Source organism: Cydia splendana, chromosome Z (genome assembly GCF_910591565.1).
Source record: "Cydia splendana chromosome Z, ilCydSple1.2, whole genome shotgun sequence".
Classification (NCBI taxonomy): domain Eukaryota; kingdom Metazoa; phylum Arthropoda; class Insecta; order Lepidoptera; family Tortricidae; genus Cydia; species Cydia splendana.
Window position 1 is genome coordinate 47,136,731 of NC_085987.1, and position 21,688 is coordinate 47,158,418.

A 21,688-nucleotide genomic window follows, 5' to 3' on the forward strand; every position below is an offset into this window, starting at 1 on the left:
CTTCGCAGAAGACGAATACTCGGCCGCCTGGTCTCAGCGATGTGTCCAGGCCCTAACCCTGCCAGACATCTCCCTTAAGGCGGTTCGCCAGTCGGAGATGGCAAGGAGAATTAAGTGCGGGCTCCTAATACCCAACATTAATAACTCGTCCTGGGAAGACGTCCGTCAGGCAGCTGACGGACTAAGGTACCAGAACGAATGGGCCAAGGTCGGGTCTTGGTCCATTATACAAATACTACGGCAAGACCAGGGGTGGTTTGTCGACTTCACAATCCCCGAAGACCTCGTCCCCGCCTTCATGGAGAGGGGGAGATCCCTGAACTGTGGGGTGGGCAAAGTCTACCTCAGGTTCAGGGGTCCCGGAGGCAAATACCTGGACCAGCCTCCCACCCTGCAAGGTTCCACCCTAAGGGTAACGGGAGTACAGGTCCCCAACGAACAGGCCGCGGGCACCTCCGAGCAGAGCAAGTTTGTCTCCGGGGAGAAAGTTGCCCCCCTGCCTCTACCCAAGCCGACGATACCCGAACTCTCGGAGGATGAGCTCCTTGGCACTGGTGAGGGACCAGCCGGGTCATCATCCGAGGGTGAGGACTTGTCGGCTTGGATAGTGTCGGGGTTGGCCGACATGTTCAAGGAGGGAGGGGAGATGCAAGATGCCGCCCCCACCACCGACAACATGGACACCAACTAGTGTCATCCAAGCAAACCTCCAGCACAGCGTGGCCGCTACGGCCCAACTCAGACGCTGCCTGGTAGGTTTGCCAACAGCCGTTGCCCTCCTACAAGAACCATGGGCGGGCAATGGATACATACGCGGGCTGTCCGACACGAAAGGTAAGCTCTACTACTCCACGGTACATGCCGTCCCTAGGGCATGTATCCTAACTACTAACAATATTATTGCACAACCGCTCACTGAATTCTGTTCCAGAGACCTGTGTGCGATTAAACTACAAGTTCCAAAGCCAACAGGCTGTCGCGACCTAGTCCTCGCCTCGGCGTACATGCCCGGAGAGGACGAGCCACCGCCTGCCGAACTACAACGACTGGTCAGCCACTGCGAGAGATCAGGCCTCGCAATAATCATCGGGGCCGACTCCAACGCACACCACCCACTGTGGGGAATGGAGACCAGCAACAACAGAGGTAAGACACTTGTTGAATATCTTGTGACTACTAATCTAAACATTCTAAATATAGGCGCTGAACCAACATTTGTAAACAAACGATGCAGGACGATTATCGACCTGACTCTGGCTTCGGAGGAGGTCAGTGAACTAATTATGGGATGGCAAGTCTCCCAGGAGGCCTCCTGCTCAGACCATAGATGGATTCGCTTCAATCTACTAGCATCTAGAGACACACCAACCGCCCGGAGGAATCCCAGGAAAACGGACCGAGCCACTTTTAGGAAGGTCCTAGGGGAAAGCCTTGACCGGCTTCCACCGAGGGATGACCTTCGGGAACCGGCTCAGATAGAACAGCAGGTAAATATCTTAACTGATACCCTCGTAGACAGCTACCACAAGGCGTGCCCCTTAAAACCACCGGCAAAGACTGCCATAAAGGGTCACCAGTGGTGGGGCCCAGAACTGGAGAGACTCCGGGGGAAAACCAGAAGACTCTTCAACAGGGCCATGAACACAACGGCTGAGGTGGACTGGGATAACTACTACGAAGCCAAGGCCAGGTACAAAAAGAGATTGCGGTACTGGAGATCCCTGTCATGGAGGAACTTCTGCAGCAGCATTGAAACACTTGACCACGCCAACCGGGTAAGGAAAACCTTAGCGCACAAGCCCACATCACAATTGGGCTCACTGCGTAAACCCGATGGCACATACACATCTAGCCCTGCAGAGACCCAACGCCTTCTCCTGGTAACTCACTTTCCAGGATGCGTAAGTCTCGCCGATGCAGATCAGCAGGACGAGGAATACAGTACAACGGACAACAACTGGCAAATGGCGCACAGAGTCGTCACCGCTGAGAAACTCAGGTGGGCCATAGACAGCTTCCATCCCTTCAAGGCGGCTGGTCCGGATGGGATCTTCCCCGCTCTCCTACAGTGGGGTCTAGGACTCATCCAGGAAACCCTGACCGACATCATGGCAGCCTGCCTAGCCTGGGGGTACGTGCCCAGGAGATGGAGAGATGTAAATGTGGTATTCATACCTAAACCAGGTAAGAACGACTACACAGCTGCCAAATCCTTTAGGCCCATCAGTCTCACATCATTCCTGCTGAAGACCTTGGAAAAACTGTGCGACAGGGACCTGAGGGACCGAGCGCTAAAGAACATACCGATGCACAACAACCAGCACGCGTACAGCTCAGGTAAATCTACGGAGTCGGCTCTACACATGGTTGTAAGCCGCACTGAGAGGGCCATCCACGGCAAAGAAATGTGCCTCGGCACTTTCATTGACATAGAGGGCGCTTTTGACAAGACTCACTTTTCCAGTATAGGGAACGCCTTGGAAAGCCACGGCGCTGAACCCGGACTAGTAAAGTGGATCATGAACATGCTAAATCAAAGGACAATAAGGTATGTAGGTGAACCGCAGGCCGTAGCGGCGGTGCGAGGATGCCCTCAAGGGGGAGTTCTGTCACCTCTGTTGTGGAACCTAGTAGTCAACAACCTCATAACCAAACTGAACGAGGAACACTTCTACACAATAGGCTACGCTGATGATCTGGCAATATTAATATCGGGTAAATTTGCCAGTACAGTATGCGACCTCACCCAGGCAGCTCTTCGGATCGTAGAACGCTGGTGTAGAGATTTTGACCTATCAGTTAACCCCACCAAAACAGAAATGGTAATGTTCACCAATAAAAGGGCACTTGGCAACTTTACCAGACCAACACTTTTCCAGACTGAGCTACAGCTGACCGATGAAGTTAAGTACTTAGGGCTAACGCTCGACAGTAAACTCAACTGGAACAATCACATCAACAAACGCATAGACAAGGCGGGAGTAGTCTTCTGGCAGTGCAGAAGGATGATTGGTAGGAGGTGGGGACTCAACCCGAAAATTACCCTTTGGCTCTATAAGACTATAATCCGCCCCCTACTCTGTTACGGTGCTCTGGTTTGGTGGCCAAGAACAAACCTAGGCAACGTACGAGACAAGCTACAAAGACTCCAGAGGCTCGCATGCTCGGCCACCACTGGCTGCACGAGGTCCACTCCGACTGCAGCCATGGAGGTCATGCTAAACCTTTCACCGCTGCACCTACACATACAACAAGAGGCCAGTCTCTCAGCGGTAAGGTTACGAACCCTCAATATATGGTCTAACACCACAGGAGCTCTTCACACAGCATGCCTGGAAAAAGTATACAGCGAATTTCCAGTGCTCATGGCGGACACGGATCGAATTCACAAACAAGCCATCTTTGACAAAAGGTACAAAATACAATTATTTGAGGACGACAACTACGAAGGACTCAATCCCCGGGAGCTGAGAATCTTCACTGATGGGTCCAAAACAGACAGCGGATCAGGCTCTGGAACCTTTTCAGAAGACCTGAACATGTCAATCACCACTCCGCTAGGAGCCCATAACTCGGTATTCCAGGCTGAGTGCATGGGCATCATTAACGCGGCGGCTGCCATCACTGCAAGGAAGGTAGTAGGATCCTCCATCCGCATACTCTCCGACAGTAGAGCAGTCTTAATGGCCCTAAAAAGCCATATAGTCACATCCAAACTTATACACGAATGCCACGAACGACTAATGGAGGTATGTCAGAACAATAAGATCACCTTACAATGGATCAAAGGACACAGTGGATCCCGAGGTAACGACGCCGCGGACGAGCTCGCCAGACAAGGATCGGGTGCGGGGGCGATTGGCCCGGAACCGATCCTCCCGATACCGTTTAGTAAGGTACGCTCAATGCTGCTGGCACGTACAGGGAAACTACACACAGAACACTGGCTAAACCAAACTGGATGCAGACAGGCCAAGCAAGCCATGCCGAGCATGAACGGTAAGCTCACAAGGGCGCTCCTTCAACTAGGAAAGGTTCGACTGAGTATGGTAACCAGTGTCATAACAGGTCATGGACTTTTTAACAAACATCTTTTTATAACAGGTGTCACAGACAGTCCCCTATGCCGTGGATGCATGGAGGAAGAAGAAACAGCCTCTCACGTGGTGTTGGAATGCAGCGGATTGGCCCCATACAGGGCAAAACATCTCGGATCCCCGAGTGACCTCCCCGAGGTCCTACTCAACATCAAAGGTCTGATAGGATTCCTCGAGGAGCTGGGCTGGCAAGACTAGTCCACCCCCTATCACGCAAAATAGGCGCAAGACGTCGAGTTGCGGAAAATCGCCCGAACTACAATACAATACAATACAATAGATACAGTAATTTAAAATGTTGTTGACTTCAGTTATTTGAAACTAAACTTCGCTTCGCTTTGCATGTATTGTGCTTTTGTAGAGTACCTATACTGAAGTAAGTATTATACTTTTCCTTAACTTAACAGTACCAAATTATTTTTATTTTTAAATAATACAGTCCAAATTAAATCTTATGTCTATGGCACAATTACAATAACCTTCGTCATAGCCACACAAGTTATGTACACTTGTACAGACATGAAACTGTCAGCATAATAGGTATTTATTTAATTTGGAAAATTCTCATATCCAATAAATTTTTACAGGTGTTAATAATTTAATTTGCACTTTCTTAATGGCCTATAGTGATGAACTCAAGGCACAGAATAAATAATAGTACTACCATACAGAAAGGAAACTTCCTACAAAACCGAAGTTTGACAGCGGTTCAGGCTATCCCATTCTAATATATGGCACTATCCCATTCGGCTATTTAGGGTTGTCAAAATTCAAGTGATTATCTTATCTGTGGTCGTGCACGCAAAAGGAAGTCAAGTGGTGCCAACCCTAATAATTGCTCGGAGCAATGCTGAGCCGAGCGGAGCCGAGTTTGGCCGAAGTCAGGAGTTTCGCACCCCTGCTCAAGGGGGCAGCAACTGCATATTGGCGTGAAGTCACATGTCAAGTCCAAGGTTTCATTTAAAAGTCACAAGATGGCAGTCCTTTCAACTCGCAAGGTCCCTTTACATGCGAGCAGTGCCTCAAGAGTGCAATTGAGTGCATTGAAACTACTTTTCCTTACTTCCACCATCCTCCGCTACCGATGCTGCTTTGTGTAATTCGTAGAGCTGGCACAGCTGTTCATCGCTCATGTGATCGAGCAGCTTTGGGTCCAAGTATTTGCCTACTTCTTTCCTCTTCGCTTGCTGCAGTGGTTTCATCTGCTTTGCCAGGTTTATGGCATAGTCCTGGTGATTGAAAAAAACATTGGATTGAAATTGGAGACAAGTAAGATTAAAGCCCAAAGAGATAAAGTAAGTCAAAGGCAGATTGCATCACAGTAGGGAAATTTCGAGCATGCCATATGCCATGGTTCAGTTTATATTAGAGCTCCCGATACACGTGTTACACGCTGACACGGGTACCCGTGTTCTTAAGCCCGCCGGGCTTAAGAACCCGAACTACACGAACCCGCCCGGATTCGGAAACGTTTACACGGGTACCCGTGTACACGGGTACACGGATACACGAAATAACGGATCTTATTTACCCGCCGGTTCGACCCTTCACTCTCGTGTAGCGGAGATTCGTGCTATGAAGACATACGATTGAATATGTGGAAGGTTAGGAAGATTCGATTACCTACTTTGCAGTTTTACTAGATTGATTTGTAATGTCAATAATAGGTAGGTAAGTACAATTTGTTTCAATAATCATAAGATTAAAATTAACAATATCTCAGTAACCGTTGACTTCATTGTTGGTATTTCAGTTTCTTCATTGATGTAGTTTTTTGATAATTAAAGTAAACCTAAATACCACCACCACCATGTCACCATTTGTTGGGACGTCAGTCTTTCCGTGACCACAGCTGGTGCAACTCAGCTGAAACGTCGGAATTAAAGGTAAAAACAATGAAATTATATCGCGGTAGACCCGTTTGTGTAATTATGTGTACAAAACGCGAGAGTTTAAAGTGTTATATAAACCTAAATGATTATTTAATACAAAAGTAGATAGTTATGCTTACTGAAACCAGAGTTGGGCATTATTCGAATCATTTTTAATCTAAATAATTATGGTGAGATTAATATTCGCGAATAAATTATTCGCGAATAAACCATTCGTTTAGAATTTCGAATAAGAAATGAATTATTCGAATAAATTACACGAAGGATTTTTGTAATACACACTCAGATGGCAAATCTGAATAGGTATGCAACTGCAGCGTATTTTAGAGCCAAGGAAAATTTTGGGAAAGGCCCCAACTGACCGTCGCCATCCATGGTGGGGACAAATGGGAATTGTTTATATGCAGCGCCTATTCCCATTTGTTCCCGGCCGGGACAAGTGAGAATACATCCGATATTTGTGTAAAATATTATTATGTAGGGTCTACCCATATGTTCCCCGCGGAGATAAATGGGAATTCACCCATTATTGGTAATTATTAGTAATATGGGAATACACCAATAATGGGTGCATTATTGGTGTATTCCCATTTGTCTCCAATTCACGTGACCTACGCCATGCACGAGGCGGGGACAAATGGGAATGTTTATATGAATTTTGGTGTTCCCATTTGTCCCCGATATTGGCGTTGCCATTTGTCCCCACCTCAAAAGATTTCTATGCAGCGTCTTCCCCCATAAGTTTCTCGCGGGAACAAATGGGAATACACTCTTTATTGGTGTATTCCTATTTGTTCCTGCCCTACGTGACCGCCGCCATACGTGAGGCGGAGACAAATGGGTACGATTTATATGCAGCACCTATTCCATCAGTTCCCGACGTAGACAAATGGGAATACATCCGAAAATTGTGTTCCCAATTATCCCCACTCCCCACCCCAATAAGGTGGGGAAAAATGGAAAATATTTTTATGCAGGGTCTTCACATATGTTCCCCGCGGAGACAAATGGGAATTCGACCATTATTGGTAATGATGGGTGCATTATTTGTGTATTCCCATTTGTCCCCGATTCACGTGACCTACAACACGTGTCAATGTGACAATGTCACGTGACGCGGCGTGGACAAATAGGAATTCTTCCGAAAATGGTGTGTTCCCATTTGTCCCCACACCAATAAGGAGGGTACAGATGGGAAATATTTATATGCAAATCCTATCACTTCTGTACCCGGCGGGGACAAATGGGAATACATCCGAAAATAGTGTGTTCCCTTTTGTCCTTACAAAAATAAGGTGGGAACAAATGGGAAATATTTATATGCGGCTTCTTTTCCTATATGTTCCCCGCGGGGACAAATGGGCATACACCCATTATTGGTTATAATGGGTGCATTATTGATATAATCCTATTTGTCCCCTATCCACGTGACCTACGCCATACATGAGGGACAAATGGAAATGTTTTATATGCAGCGCCTATTCCCATCTCTTCCCGGCGGGGAGCAATAAGAATACACCCGCTAATGGTGTGTTCCTATTTGTCCCTGCTTCAATGAAGTGGGGACAAATGGGAAAGATTGTTTGTCTTTTCCCACATGTTCCCGAAGGGGACAAACGGGAATACCCCCATTATTGGTGTATTTCCAGTTGTTCTCGCCCCACGTGACCGCCAATACATGAGGCGTATTCCCAGTTTCCACACCTCAAATCAACCAACCAGATAAACCGATAGAAAACATTTTCTTTTTACTATTGGGATATAAAACAGCTAAATAGTTATTTTGTAAGCTAACTATTCGACAATATTATTCGCAAATAATTTATTCGTTGGCTATTTTATTCGCCGAATAAATTATTCGCGAATGAATTGAACACGAATGATCATTCGAAAAAATTATTCGTCATTCGCGAATGATTTGGTAATTCTCATTCGTAATTCGTCATTCAAATGAATTTTGCCCATCTCTGACTGAAACTACCACGAACGGAATATATATTTTCCTTTAACAAAATCGCATTTTGCTCACTGTTAGCAAAGTACCCTTGTTCGAGCTGCTGAGGTGAAAAATAAATTAAATTGGTACAACACATATCAATCACATTGAACATCCATATATACATTACTACAATCTCCGCTACACGCCAAGGACGGGTTAGGCCCGCGTGTATTTAAGGTCCGTTTCACCGTGTACACGGGTACACGGGTACCCGGATACACGGATCTTAATTACACGTGTGCACGACTACACGTGTAGAACGGGTCAGAAAACCGTGTACGTGTAGTTCGGAAACGGGTACCGAACACGTGTACACGAAACCCGGACACGACCGCGAGCCCTAGTTTATATCAATGAGTTTCTCGGAATTGTGTTTTAGCCAGGTCCACACAGAGCGAGCATACGCGCGAGGCAATTTCCTTGTGCACAAAACGGCCAGCGTAGACGTTTTTTGCGCGAGGAAATTGCCTCGCGCGTATGCTTGCTCCGTGTGGACCCAGCTAATGAGTAGTTCCTATGGAATTGTTACTAGCATAACTATAAACCTTAATTTTGCTTTGCACAATACTTTGATATTTTAAACTGGAATTTAAGTAAGGGCAGTGAGTTATCAGATGGATTATTACCCAATACAATGAAAATAACACCAGTATTCGAACCATGATTTTTCTTTGGTGAAAAACCTGCATACATCTGTGAAAAACAATGCTGTAAAGTCCCCAATCTGTAGCTAGCTAGTCCTTGTACAACCAGCAACACTCTTAACTGTCCAACTGTCTTATGCCTTTTGTAATAAGGTTTAAGTACAAACTTTCAGTTAACAGTGTGGGTGATGATACAAAAGATTTTTTTGCACAATAGTAAAATATATGATCAAAGAATAAGATATGTATACAACTTCATATAATCTTGTAGCTCTCATATTATTTGTCACTGAAGAGAATGAAGTGTACAGAAATTAATTTCCTTGAGCGTATATAGATTAATGTAGCTTGTTCACACCATCCATTCATTAAGAAATATCCTCGCCTCCTCCGGACCGCACTGTTTGTGCCTTTTGAACTCGTCTCTCGCGTAGTTATCTCCCATCACACGGAGTTCTGCAGGCAGCGCGCGGTGCACGCGGAATATCAGCTTGTAAAGCTGCCGCACACGGGATACGTGCTCTGACGACATGCTAAAAAAAATGCAGAAAACACAGTAGTTAAAGAATGTATTTAAAAAAACTATGTATGATGTTAAAGCTCGGTTTTCCTAGGATAGCGGTGCCATTATATAGCGGCCGTCTCCATACAAAATAATACAACTAAATAATCTAAATATGAACGTCGTATTTTGTATGGAAACGGCCGCTATATAACGGCACCACTATCCTAGGAAACCAGAGCTTAAAAGCGTATATTTTTTACTTTTTTTTTAATTTGGTAGAATTACGACTATGCTCAAGTGGTTTAGAGACTATCCTCATAGTCTTTAAACGTACTAGCAGATATTTTTAGTAACTAGAAAAAAATATTGATTTCATTTATAAATCCCGTTTGTTGACCGTAAATGTTATGAAACACGAACGATTTCGTAAACATAACCTAAAAATATACATGTAAAATTACTTACGTTTAAGAAGAATGAATCGCAGTTTGTTTCATAACATTATTTTGTATTGTTTTCCAACATTTCAATTAGCACATTATTTCGATTAGAAAGTATAATTTTACGAAAATCTTTTGTGATTCAGGTCAGTGAACTTCAGTGTCAAAGTCAAGTGACACAACCTGTCAAGGGATTTTTTTTGTTACTCCGCTCCGGATGTGGCACAGGCTAAATCCATACTGCCTTCTAAAAGCCACAGATTATACATGGTTCCAAATGTAAAGCAAAGAGTAGTATAATAGGACAATATACCAGGATGCCCAGTAATTAATGGATAAGTAATTTTCTAACCACCGACAGGGCACCTTAGGCTGGTCTAGAAAATGCACTTTTATGCCTAGTAAAAGTTTCGTGGTTTTAGAGATAATCGCACTTTTCTAATTTTGGTTCCTTGTGAAAAAACAGAGTAGTAGTAACAGAGTAGGGTAGTAACCCGTGACCCTGCACCGCAGTCTCAATTATGCTCCGCACTTACTCGTAGATAAATTGGGGAAGACTGGAAGAGGCTCCAAACTCGCAACAACCTCCCTGCACTGACTGGCTTGGCACCACATGGGGTGCAAAAGCCGGCGTACCTACTTCGTACCACTGCTCTTAGCCTAGTCTACTCAACAACGGAATACTGCGCACCTATCTGGCTTCACAGTGCACACGCAAAGTAGACGTATCTACACTTAAAGCAAACCCTGACTGAGATGCATTTCCGGAACCATCAAAAGCACTCCGGTCCAGTGGCTTCTAACCCTCGGTCATATACCGCCTCCACACTTAAGGAAACAGCAAACGCTAGTACAGTCAGCGTCGTATTGTAGGTAGCATCCAAAGTAGTCAAATAGTTCGGTACGCCATACAAATAATATTGTGTACCTACCGAGCTATTAGAATAAGACGCTACCTACTATAAGACGCTGACGTACATGAGGTACGAAAGATCTTGATCCACCCCAAACTAACTGCCCACGCTGAATTTGAGAACTCTCCAACACCGGTTAAAATCTCGACACCCTGCTCACCGAACTGCAGAAACCTAATGAAAGCAAGCTTTAATATCTCGAACAAATGGGACGAGGACTGGAACCCCTCCCGAAAGGATTGGGAATATTGGGATTACTATCAGCCCTACAGTAAAACCATCTGGCTTCTCATTGCCTAGAAAAGAATGGTGCCATGTGAATAGGCTGCGGTCGCTCACGAGCATTCCTGCACAAATGTGGATGGATAGTCTCCAAAGGGGCTCCTGTGCAGGACATCGAGCACATCATTCAGTACTGCCCACTTAGCAAATACGACGGAAACCCTGCAGACTTGTGTACCCGCGACAGTGACGTAATCCAATGGATACATAACCTTAGAATAGCTTTATAAACGACTGAACAAGTTAGACCAAGTCTGCAGCGATTTTGACAGCATACGCAGTTGTAAGTGTTATTTATACGTCATAATTTCATAGAAGTGTGACGTTTAAAATAACACTTACACTGCGTGTGCTATCAAAATCGTTGCAGACTTTTCTTGTCTAACTCTATTTACTTAACACTTACAGTGCCAAGCTGCCAAGCGCCTCATTTCCAAACACAAAATTAACACACCTAGCGCTTTCTTGGCAGTGAATATGTTATCCCCCCTCCGTTCGTATGCTTTTGTCAAAAATTTGCTTTTGAATTAATAACCTTGAAACTGTAAATTACTTATTACAGTCCAAATTGTATAGGGACTTCATTCGAAAAGAAAAGCACTCATAAATGTCTTAATAATTTAATTATTTCCAACTAACACATCCCAACTTAAGTAACTTCATTGACACGTCATTACATCTTCTGAAATTAACGCCTAACTATAATTAAACTTAACTTTACATCCACTGCTTAACTGAGACGGTTCGGTGAGAAGTCTGATCTTTTTATTTAGGTTAACTACTGTTTGATAACATGGAATTGATTCGTATTTCCAGTAAGAAATTAGATCCTACAGATAATCGCACAACTACCATGCCTAGCGTCTGAGTTAAGTTGAAGAAATGTACAGTCAAAGAATTTCATTTTCGTACCATTACATACCATTACGTACCTTGTCGTGACTCATTTTCATATTTTCGTACCATTACGTACCTTGTCGTGACTCATTTTCATATTGATTTATGAAAGTCCCTAGGGATCTCACACTATTGCCACTGCGACAAGTTACAAAATGATGCTCAAATTAAATTGCTTGACCGTACTAAAGGGTTTTCCACGCCGCCAGGTGAATATATAGACCATACTGAAAGACTAACGCCAAAATAGGCTTAGGCGAACAAAAGTTGTTATATTTTATTTCGGGATTTTGAGGTTGGATCATATTAAAACAACCTGTATATTCACCTTGATGTTAAACACATAGGGCAATCTAGTCCAAATTTTCTATATCAGCTTATAAAATATACATTTTAATTCCGTAACTACAAGGGTTAATCATGTAACACTTTGAGTGCCAAGCTCAAAGACGTATATCAGGACGGGCCTTACGGGCACTAAAAATGGTACTAATTCAGCGGTGTCACTCACGAATTCGAGCCAATCGTGCAGCCTAACGCAACTAGTTGCGACCAATCGCGCGCGTGATGCGAACTTATCAACCAACCGCGTTGTAGCGGTGTCACACCGCAGTACTGGCCCCATTCATGCCCCATTCTGATTGCCCGTAAACCAGTCCTGAGAAGATATACGTCAATGGCCAAGCTCCAAAATTTCTATATTCGTACAGCATTAACCCGCGGGTTGGCAGTGTAGTGGGTTTTTTACAAACTTGGGCTGATTTTTATTTTGATGTATTTTTATTAGATTTGGATAGAATTTGATTGGTTCGAAGAGCTCCTCATTCTGGGTGGGATAAATGTCCCAATTTGGAATAAAAACAATGTAGGTATGCAATTTTTCGTAGAGTTACGAAAACGATACGTATTCTTAACTCAGTCGATGATTTTTTTAGAACATACGCTGAAATAAAAGAACAACAAAATAAAAGTCGGCCCAATTACGGCGACGCAATGGGCAGCACAAGAGCCCCCTGTACAGTCACCTGCAATAATATGTTACTCTTCCAAGGCCGCAAAAATATGTGACACATTCTTATGGCTCTACAAATAAGATCGTGTCAGATATTTTTGCGGCCTTCGAAGTGTAATATATTATTGCAGATGACTGTACCTATATTGGGTCGAAGTGTCAATGTCAAGTTTCAGTCATGGTTCTTAATGTACTTATACTTATGTTTCTGATTTAAGCCACTAATATCTGGGAGACCGAGCTTTGCTCGGAAAACATATAAAAACTCAAAAATGCGCGTTTCCCCAGAGATAACACCTAGCTAGATCGATTTTTCGGCCCCGAAAACCCCCATATACCAAATTTCATCGAAATTGTTAGAGCCGTTTCCGAGATCCCCGAAATATATATATAAATATACAAGAATTGCCCGTTTAAATATTAGATAGTATTTTTCAAACTCGATGGGTGGGATAAAATTTTGCGATATTTGGGGTTTTTACGTTACTTTTACGTTACTTCCCTTCGAGTTATATAATACTATAGGTGGCAGACTCTCCAACTCCAACGCGCACAATAACGCCAAGAATTTTTATAAATTTTAAGTCAAAGTACCTAAAAGTAAAGTTGTCAAAGTAAAGTTCAGATACATTTCAAGTCTAACGACACATATGTATAAGCTGTGTTACATTCTATCCGACCAGTACGGATATGATGGTCGTTCTTGTCTACGTGACAGCGTGATAAAACGGTGTCCGTCACTTTCTATCCAAAGGTGTTAAAAAGTAACAGTTATTTTATCACGTGGAAAAAGATGGATAAAGCTCAATCCATCCAATCCATAATACGCCGGCAGTACGGATGTGATGGTCGTTCTTGTCTGCGTGACAGCGTAATACTGATAATATGGTGTCCGTCACTTTCTATCCCGCGGAGTTAAAAAGTGACAGTTATTTTATCACGTGGAAAAAGATGGATAAAGCTCAATCCATCCAATCCATAATACGCCGGCAGTACGGATGTGAAGGTCGTTCGTCTGCGTGACAGCGTGATACTGATAAAATGGTGTCCGTCACTTTCTATCCCGCGGAGTTAAAAAGTGATAGTTGTTTTATCAGTTATCACATGGATAAAGCGATTCATAATATGCCTGCAGGACCTTATTTTATAAAGCTACGAGTAACAATCGTCGTCAAAAAACCTCTCAAGTGTCAACGGTAAATGTAAAGGCAGCTTTATAAAATTGGCCCCTAGGTTTATAGTATTTTTCACATAGCTTGGCTACGATGACAGCTGTCATTTCAATACAATATATGCTTAGCCGGGTCGAGCATGAGCATGCGCTCCAGTAGATCCTTCAGCTGAGTGATCTTCTTCGCTTCTGGCGAGGCCTTGGTAGCCAATGGTGGCAGATTTATGGGAATTTTATAGAACGAGTAGTCAACTAGCCATTTTGGTTGATTAGGTGTGATTTAGATAACTGATTTGGAATGGTTGTGTCATTTAGTAATTTTAGTGTGATCTTCACTCAATTCAGTGTGATTTATGCAGTGCCCTGGTCAATTTAATTGTGATTTTTGGAACAGCTTTAGACATTTTAGATTGATTTAGTTAACTTAATATGATTTCACTTATAATACCACCAATTTAGTGTAATCATTGTAAAATATGACATATTTAGTTTTTTCATTATTACATTTACAAAAATACGCTCACCATCCAACTAAATATTGAAATCACGATCTCATTAGTACAAGTAGGTACTAGGTACATGCGCCCACACCAATTTTGGTGTCTAGCCATAGTAGTTGCCGCACACCGCTACGGAACGGACGCCTGCTCGTGTTTGCGCCACCTAGCGGTCATATCTGTCGTAATAGTCGCGTTTTGTTAGAGAGTGAACCTTCTGCACCTAGTACTATTATTTATTCTGTATTACATGAGCGGCTATATGCTATATCTTCTCTTGTATAAAGGGGTGCGCGAGGCAGTGGTTGACGGACGCGCGCTTGGCCGGGTCGAGCATCAGCATGCGCTCGAGTAGATCCTTGAGCTGCGTGATCTTCTTCGCTTCGTTGGCTGGGAGGCGGTGGTGGGAGGGCGCGAGCTCTGATTGGAGGTCGCGTGTCGGTTTTATGCTGGTCATTACTACTACTTTTTCCTGAAATTTGAGGAAAAATTGTTAGTTATAAATGAAGTTGTGTCATCATACTACTCTGTCAAGTAATGGATCTGTGGCCCTAGTGAAAAAGGGCATAATAAGTCTCGCGAAGCTTAGGTATATTAGGGCATAAGTGTTATTTGGAACTTACGCCCTTTTACAAGCACGCTGCCAGATACTTGTACCCTTTTTCACTAGGGCCACTGGATTATAATCTGAAATTCAATCAGTCTGTATTCTCACATTATTACAAATGGAAACTGATATTCCGATGTCACTTATGCTCTGGTTTCCTAGGATCGGTGCCGTCATATAGCGGCCGTCTCCATACAAATACTACGACATCCATATTTAGCCGTATTATTTAGTATGGAGACGGCCGCTATATGACGGCACCGATATCCTAGGAAAAACGATCTTTACGGCATGGTGTGTTAAGTGTATGTCGATCGAAATCGAACGCTACATGAACGAAATTCAGCGACATGTATGCAAAATGGTGAAAACGTGGCATTTATATAAACACTAAACAATCATTTATGGAAAAGGATCCAAGCCACGTTTCTGTCTACTTTCTGTCAAAAAAACCCATTCAAAATATGGAAAAGGACCCAAGCCACGTTTCTGTCTACTTTCTGTCAAAAAAACCCATTCAAAATATGCAAAAGGACCCAAGCCACGTTTCTGTCTACTTTCTGTCAAAAAAACCCATTCAAAATATGGAAAAGGACCCAAGCCACGTTTCTGTCTACTTTCTGTCAAAAAAACCCATTCAAAACGATAATTTCTTAAGGATAAACCTACCTGACCTTTCGCTAAACTACGTCCAATATTATTAGTAAAACTTAAAAAAATCACAAAACTCACCCTCTCAGTAACCCGATCCAACTCGTGATACAAGAAATTGCACTGCGCATCAAAATGCTGGTCCTTAAACATGCCCTTCTTGATAATCTTATTAGGGATCTTTCCCTTCAAGTCCATAAAATATTTCAACATTTCATTATTGGATTTGCCGCTGAACATGATGCGCCCGGTGGACAGTTCGTATATAGTGCAGGCCGTGGACCACATGTCGATGCCGAAGTCGTATGGCACGCCGAGGATGATCTCTGGGGCTCGGTAGAACCTGGACACGAGGTAGGGCGTGAAGTCGTTCTCTGTCACCACGGCGGCGGAGCCGAAATCGCACAGTTTGAGGAGCAGCTTGCTTTCGTTCACTAGGATGTTGTCGGGTTTTATGTCTGGAAAGAAAATTATTTTCGTCAAACCAATTTGTCAGCCAGTAAGAACCAGGAAAACTATACTCATTCTTTTCTTTTGGGTGCTAGTACTAGTGTAAGACAAAGATAGTATGATTCTCTCTGTCTATGATTGAAATGAGACAGTCCTTTGAGAAACTATATTTTACGTATTAGGTTACATTCATTTAATAACATTATAATATTAAAACTAAAGTTAAACCTACATATAAAATAAAATTAAAACACAACTATTATACAGTCTGGAAAGATAAGTCGGGCCCTGGAGCGAAACTACCTTAAATCCTTAAGCTGGCTCATTTTACTTAAAGGAGACATTCCTTTATTTTTAAAAAGAAACAAAACTGCATTTAAAAATATTTCTTTTTTTCTTAAATTTGGCTTGTGTAGAAAAATCTTGAGTACTAAATATTAGATATTTTGGATATTTTACACGACAGACGAGTGTAAGACCTAATGTTTCTTGGAGAAATGTTATCATTAACATTAACTGTATCGACTAGTAGAATAAAATTGCGAGTGTTTAGTTTTTGGAATTTTTAGTCGGTTCGAGTCCCGGGCGAGGCAAGCGAGTTTTAGAAAATCTTTGAATGCAGTTTTGTTTCTTTTTAAAAATAAAGGAATGTTTCCTTTAAGTAAAATGAGCCAGCTTAAGGTTTTAAGGTAGTTTCCCTCCAGGGCCCAACTTATCTTTCCACACTGTATACCTACCTACAAAAAACCACTACTACAAGTAGTAGTAGGGTCATTCCATAATAAACGCTACCAAGGGTTCAAAAATGAAAATTAGTTTAAGAAGTCAACACTAACCTATTTCCATAGAAAACATACCAAACCTTCATGTCAGAAAAAAAAACCGAAAAAAAAAGCAATTTTTATATGTTTTTCATGTACTTGATCGCAACGTTTAAATGATAGGCGTAAAACTAATTTTATACAGCGATATTGGCAAGACTAATTAAAAGAAAGTAACTGTAAACTGTTACAAATTTCCCGCAGTTATTTCAGGTAAAATATCGTAATTTTATAATTTGTCTTTAAAAATATTAAAAAGCATGGATTAATCGGTTTTTAGAAGAGTATTCTAGACTGTGGTCTCAAAGTAACACCCGAAACGAAAAAGAGATAAAAGTATGTGTAACTTTTCCCTTAATTAACTATAGCCAAACATGTTTTGCCAAAGAAAGGCTATGATGTGAACCTATACAAATGTGTAATAGTTGTTGTTTTAGCGTCTGCTTTAGTCGTATGTTTTAAAGTTTGAAGTTGTGTAACACCCGAAACGTGTTGATCGTCCGCCTGTCCGTCCCCGGCTTTTCTCCGTGATGGTTAGTGCTAGAAAGCTGCAATTTGTCATGGATACATAAATCAATCATGGCGACAAAGTAGTAACACAAAAATTACAAAAAAAAAAATTTTTCGGTTTGCTCCTGTACAAAATATTTTTAATTTTTTTGCGACTTTAATCCTGTGACGTGGGGTGTCGTTGGATAGATCTTTCAAAATGAATAGGTGTCACCATCGACCATTTTTTGATTAAGTGAATATTTTCGGTAATATTCGCATCGAAAGAAAAATAATTATGATATTTTCGAGAAACAGTTTTTATTGTTAAGATTAATGTATTTTATAATAATTCAGCATTTATTACTTATGTTTTTAATCGAATTTATTAAAAAGACAATAATTTCAATAAAATGAGCCATAATTTCGTATAAATCCGTCTTAATTTCGTGCTCGTAACACCCGAAACGAACCATGAGTAACGCCCGAAACAGGTAATTTATTTTATTAAAATTAATTGAAAAGTGATACTAAGTGTTACTTCGGTGTTTCAGTAGACTATACTAACTATTATTACTTGACATAAATAAAACTGGAGGTTACTTGACAAAATTCGCTAAATTATGCATTTTGGTACTGATGGTCAGAAGGTATAGGCCAATTCCCGTAACGCCCGAAACAGCTACTTTTTAGTGATTCTCTCGTTATTGCTCTTATACTTTAATTATGTGTGTACAGGAAAAGAAAATATTATCAAAGTAGTAGATGAATCAATAGTCATAACCTCCTAGTTCCTGTTACAATATCGAATAAAACCTTATTTTAAGAGTTCAAGTGTAACACCCGAAACGGTGGAATGACCCAGTACCTACAAACACTAAATCAATTTCAAAGAGAATACCCCTTCTAACAAGTCGGAGTGCGGCATGGACCCCATGACACTGGCGGCGTTACCTCTCTGTATCGTAAGGTAAATACGTTGAGAGAGGTACGCAGCCCTGGGGTCCCCTGTGGTGTCAACCAGCCGCGCCGACAGTGCTCCCATGAATATTTTATGATATATAAATTAGTTATGATATATAAATCAACTGTTATGGCAATCGGTTCCGGTTGCGACCTGTATTTTAGTTGGCATTTTAAATAGTGACGACGTAAAATCATGATAGAGAGGATTCGTCTGTAAGTTTGTTTTATACTTACCAATAAATAAATTATATTTGATTTCGTCAAACGCGAAATTCACCTTTTCTTCTCTGGATATTAACATTATTTAAAATATGTTGACTCAATTTGTTGTATATCAACCACAATAATTATTATAAGAGTTAGGAGTTGGTTAGGATCATTTAAATATTTGTATGAAATCTGTTTTTCGCCCCTAATTCTTACAATGATACAAAATGAAAAAAAAAAAAGCAAAGCTAGGGGCATAGTTATGGTTAATACACATCAAATTATGAAAAAATACTATCCATAATGTCAATATGCAGAGAGGAAAATGGGGTCTACGTTTGTATGGAGAAACGGACGTCCCCTTTCCTCTCAATGCTAAAAAACTAAAAATACATATAATCCTACATATCGTCAGGTGACAAGCAAAACTCACTAATTACTACTACAAGTTAATAGCCATAGTGAACCATATTAATACCGAAATAAGGTTGATTTTTGTTTAATATTTTTTTAGTAATTAGTGAGTTTTGCTTGTCAACTGACGATATACAAGGTCCTACATTTACTCTACATACCAGCGTGCAATATCCCAGTCTTTTTGAGTAGTTTCAGCGCTAGTAGTATCTGCTGAGTGTAACTCCTGACTGCTTTGATGTGGATTCCGCTATTTTTGCCATACTTCTTTAGCACCTGAAAAAAAAACAATTAGTGTCCAATGTGCATTGATCAAAGAAATTGGATGACTTGATCAAATTTGCTAGAAACACCGAAATTTGATCAAATATTATGAATGACATTTAATGGAAAATGCCTACGCAAATAGTATAAAAACTTGGACCAAGATAACCGATTAAGTGGAATGGGCCTCATCAAAGAATTTTGTTCAAATATTGGACATAGAAATTGGACAGGTTGAATACCACCCTTAGGGGCAAATATACATTTTGTTAAAGAGACACAGGAACATATTGCAAAAACGACAATGAGATATTTAGCGAAAAGGAAAAGGGTCATTTTTGAAGGAGACAAAGGGACATTTTTAATGTAACATATAGGGACATGGTCTGCCATCTTGTGGCCTGAATCGGAAACATAAACATGTACATTGCCAAAGCATGCGCTACCATCTACCGTTCTAGTACGTTTTCTTGTGCATAGTTGGTTCTGCCATCTTGTGGGCTACACCATTTACGCCTCGCTCCTACGCTGCCCCCTATAGTTCAAGCACGCTCCGTATTTACCTCCCGTACATATTGATCTAATGGTTGATTGTTTAATTTATAAAGTGTATTAGTAAATACACCTTATAAAACAATGTCCCCGCCGGTTCACTTTGTAAAAGTGATATTTGCGGACGTGCCACATATATAGTTTTGCGGTAAAGTACTTACCTCTCGTAGATCCATAGATAAAGGTTCCATGACCATACACAGATGGCGCTTGTGGAAGAAGTGGCGGAACAGGCGGAGGCGGTGGAAATTATCGCCCGCGTTCAGACGCTTCAATATTTATATAGGCTATTATAGGATCATTTACAGGAAGGCCGGGGTGCGAAAGGGACATTATTAAGAAAGGGACAGGGTCAAAGGGACAAATGGTCATAATTTGCGAAAGCGACAAAGGAACGCTTTTCCATAGGGACATGTTTCTAAGGGACATTTATTTAAAGGGAAGAACATTATTGGAACAGACAAAGGGACTCAAGGGACATTTTTGAAAGGGACAGGGGGAATTTTGCAAAGGGATATTTTGCGAAAGCGGGTGGAACCAGGGATCGAAACCAGTTTTTTGCAAAAACGTCGAAATAACCATATATTTCGAATTATTTTGGTCTCGAAATGTAGGTCAGTTGTGTTTTTAGGTAACGGCTTCATATTATTAGATTTCTCAATTAGAAATGAAGTAATTGACAAAGAAGGAAAGTATTTTGCATCACATGTTTAGTTACCTCCCGCAAGTTCATGGACAGTGGTTCCATGACCATACACAGATGGCGCTTGTGGAAGAAGTGGCGGAACAGACGGAGGCAGTGGAACTTATCGCCCACTTTCAGACGCTTCAATATTTATATAGGCTACTATAGGATCATTTACACTTTACAGGAAGGCCGGGTTGCGAAAGGGACATTAGTAAGAAAGGGACAGGGTCAAAGAGACAAATGGTCATAATTTGCGAAAGCGATAAAGGAACACTTTTCAATATGGACATGTTTCTAAGGGACATTTATTTAAAGGAACATTATTGGAACTGACGAAGGGACATTTTTGAAAGGGACAAAGATATTTTGCGATAGCGGGTGGGACAATTATTTTGCATCACATGTTTAGTTACCTCACGCAAGTTCATGGACAGTGGTTCCATGACCATACACAGATGGCGCTTGTGGAAGAAGTGGCGGAACAGACGGAGGCAGTGGAACTTGTCGTCCGCGTCCGCGTCGTTCAGACGCTTCAGGATCTCCAGCTCGCGTAGACCGGTCTTGTGCCTGGGACGAAACAAGAGCTTAGTGTGTGTCTTTATTAGAGATGCAACGGATAGTTGTTTGGCCGGATACCGGATATTCGGCCTGACCATCTGCCGAATATCTGGTATCCGGCCGCCGAATATTCGACCGGCGGAACTATACCTACATTTCGGTTTTTCAGCTGCGCATTGTGCAGATTTGACCAGTTTCCTAATTAACGTTCGCACGGACTCATTTTCTAGGTACGAATCGAAATGAGTGCGCGTGTAAGTCAGTGGAATGTTTAAATTGTTTCAAAAGAATAAACAAGTACGATTATGACCGTGACTGTTTCTTAAATCCAATTTGTTTACTCCGAAATCAAGCAATATTACTATCCGGTATCCGGCCGGATAGTAAGGCACTATCCGGTATCCGGCCGGATAGTAAGGCAATATCCGGTTTCCGGCCGGATATTGAAATAATGGCCGGATAGGCCGGATACCTGATTGTAACCGAATATCCGGTGCATCTCTAGTCTTTTATATCTGAAAAGGTCGTGAACTTGATTCGCAATAAAAACGAGGAAATCTTGCAAAATATAGGTGTAATTTTCTTCGAATGACATTAGTGACAGTAAAACAGAAAAATATAGAAAAAGGTATAAAAGTATATCGATATCAAAGGAGGCCGTCATCTACACT

General features: G+C 41.8%; 2 protein-coding genes across 3 annotated transcripts in view; both read right to left on the reverse strand.

Moving 5' to 3' along the window:
- Positions 1–5,003: 5,003 nt before the first annotated feature.
- On the reverse strand, positions 5,004–9,746 carry LOC134804478 (succinate dehydrogenase assembly factor 3, mitochondrial). The gene is made up of 3 exons (XM_063777526.1): positions 9,603–9,746; positions 8,991–9,165; positions 5,004–5,326 (listed from the first exon to the last, which is right to left on the reverse strand). The coding sequence occupies exons 2-3, from the start codon at positions 9,162–9,164 to the stop codon at positions 5,147–5,149; spliced, it is 354 nt and encodes a 117-aa protein (XP_063633596.1). The 5' UTR covers position 9,165; positions 9,603–9,746; the 3' UTR covers positions 5,004–5,146.
- A 1,631-nt stretch (positions 9,747–11,377) lies between these two features.
- LOC134804049 (serine/threonine-protein kinase PRP4 homolog) overlaps positions 11,378–21,688 on the reverse strand; it is a 45,416-nt gene continuing 35,105 nt past the window's right edge. For both annotated transcript variants that reach the window (XM_063776929.1, XM_063776930.1), the window contains exons 8-11: positions 20,873–21,026; positions 19,117–19,231; positions 15,690–16,066; positions 11,378–14,822 (exon numbers count right to left, since the gene is read on the reverse strand). In XM_063776929.1, coding sequence (XP_063632999.1) covers positions 14,616–14,822; positions 15,690–16,066; positions 19,117–19,231; positions 20,873–21,026 — 853 coding nt within the window. In that variant the 3' untranslated portion in view covers positions 11,378–14,615. The remainder of the gene's footprint in view (positions 14,823–15,689; positions 16,067–19,116; positions 19,232–20,872; positions 21,027–21,688) is intronic.

What these genes read in the sequence shown, in the direction of transcription:
- LOC134804478 (XM_063777526.1), bottom strand. Translation starts at nt 9,164, where the DNA reads ATGTCGTCAGAGCACGTATCCCGTGTGCGGCAGCTTTACAAGCTGATA. An exon ending in TATTTCTTAATGAATGGATG is followed by an intron (nt 5,327 to 8,990) that starts GTGTGAACAAGC and finishes TTCAATCACCAG; the next exon opens with GACTATGCCATAAACCTGGC.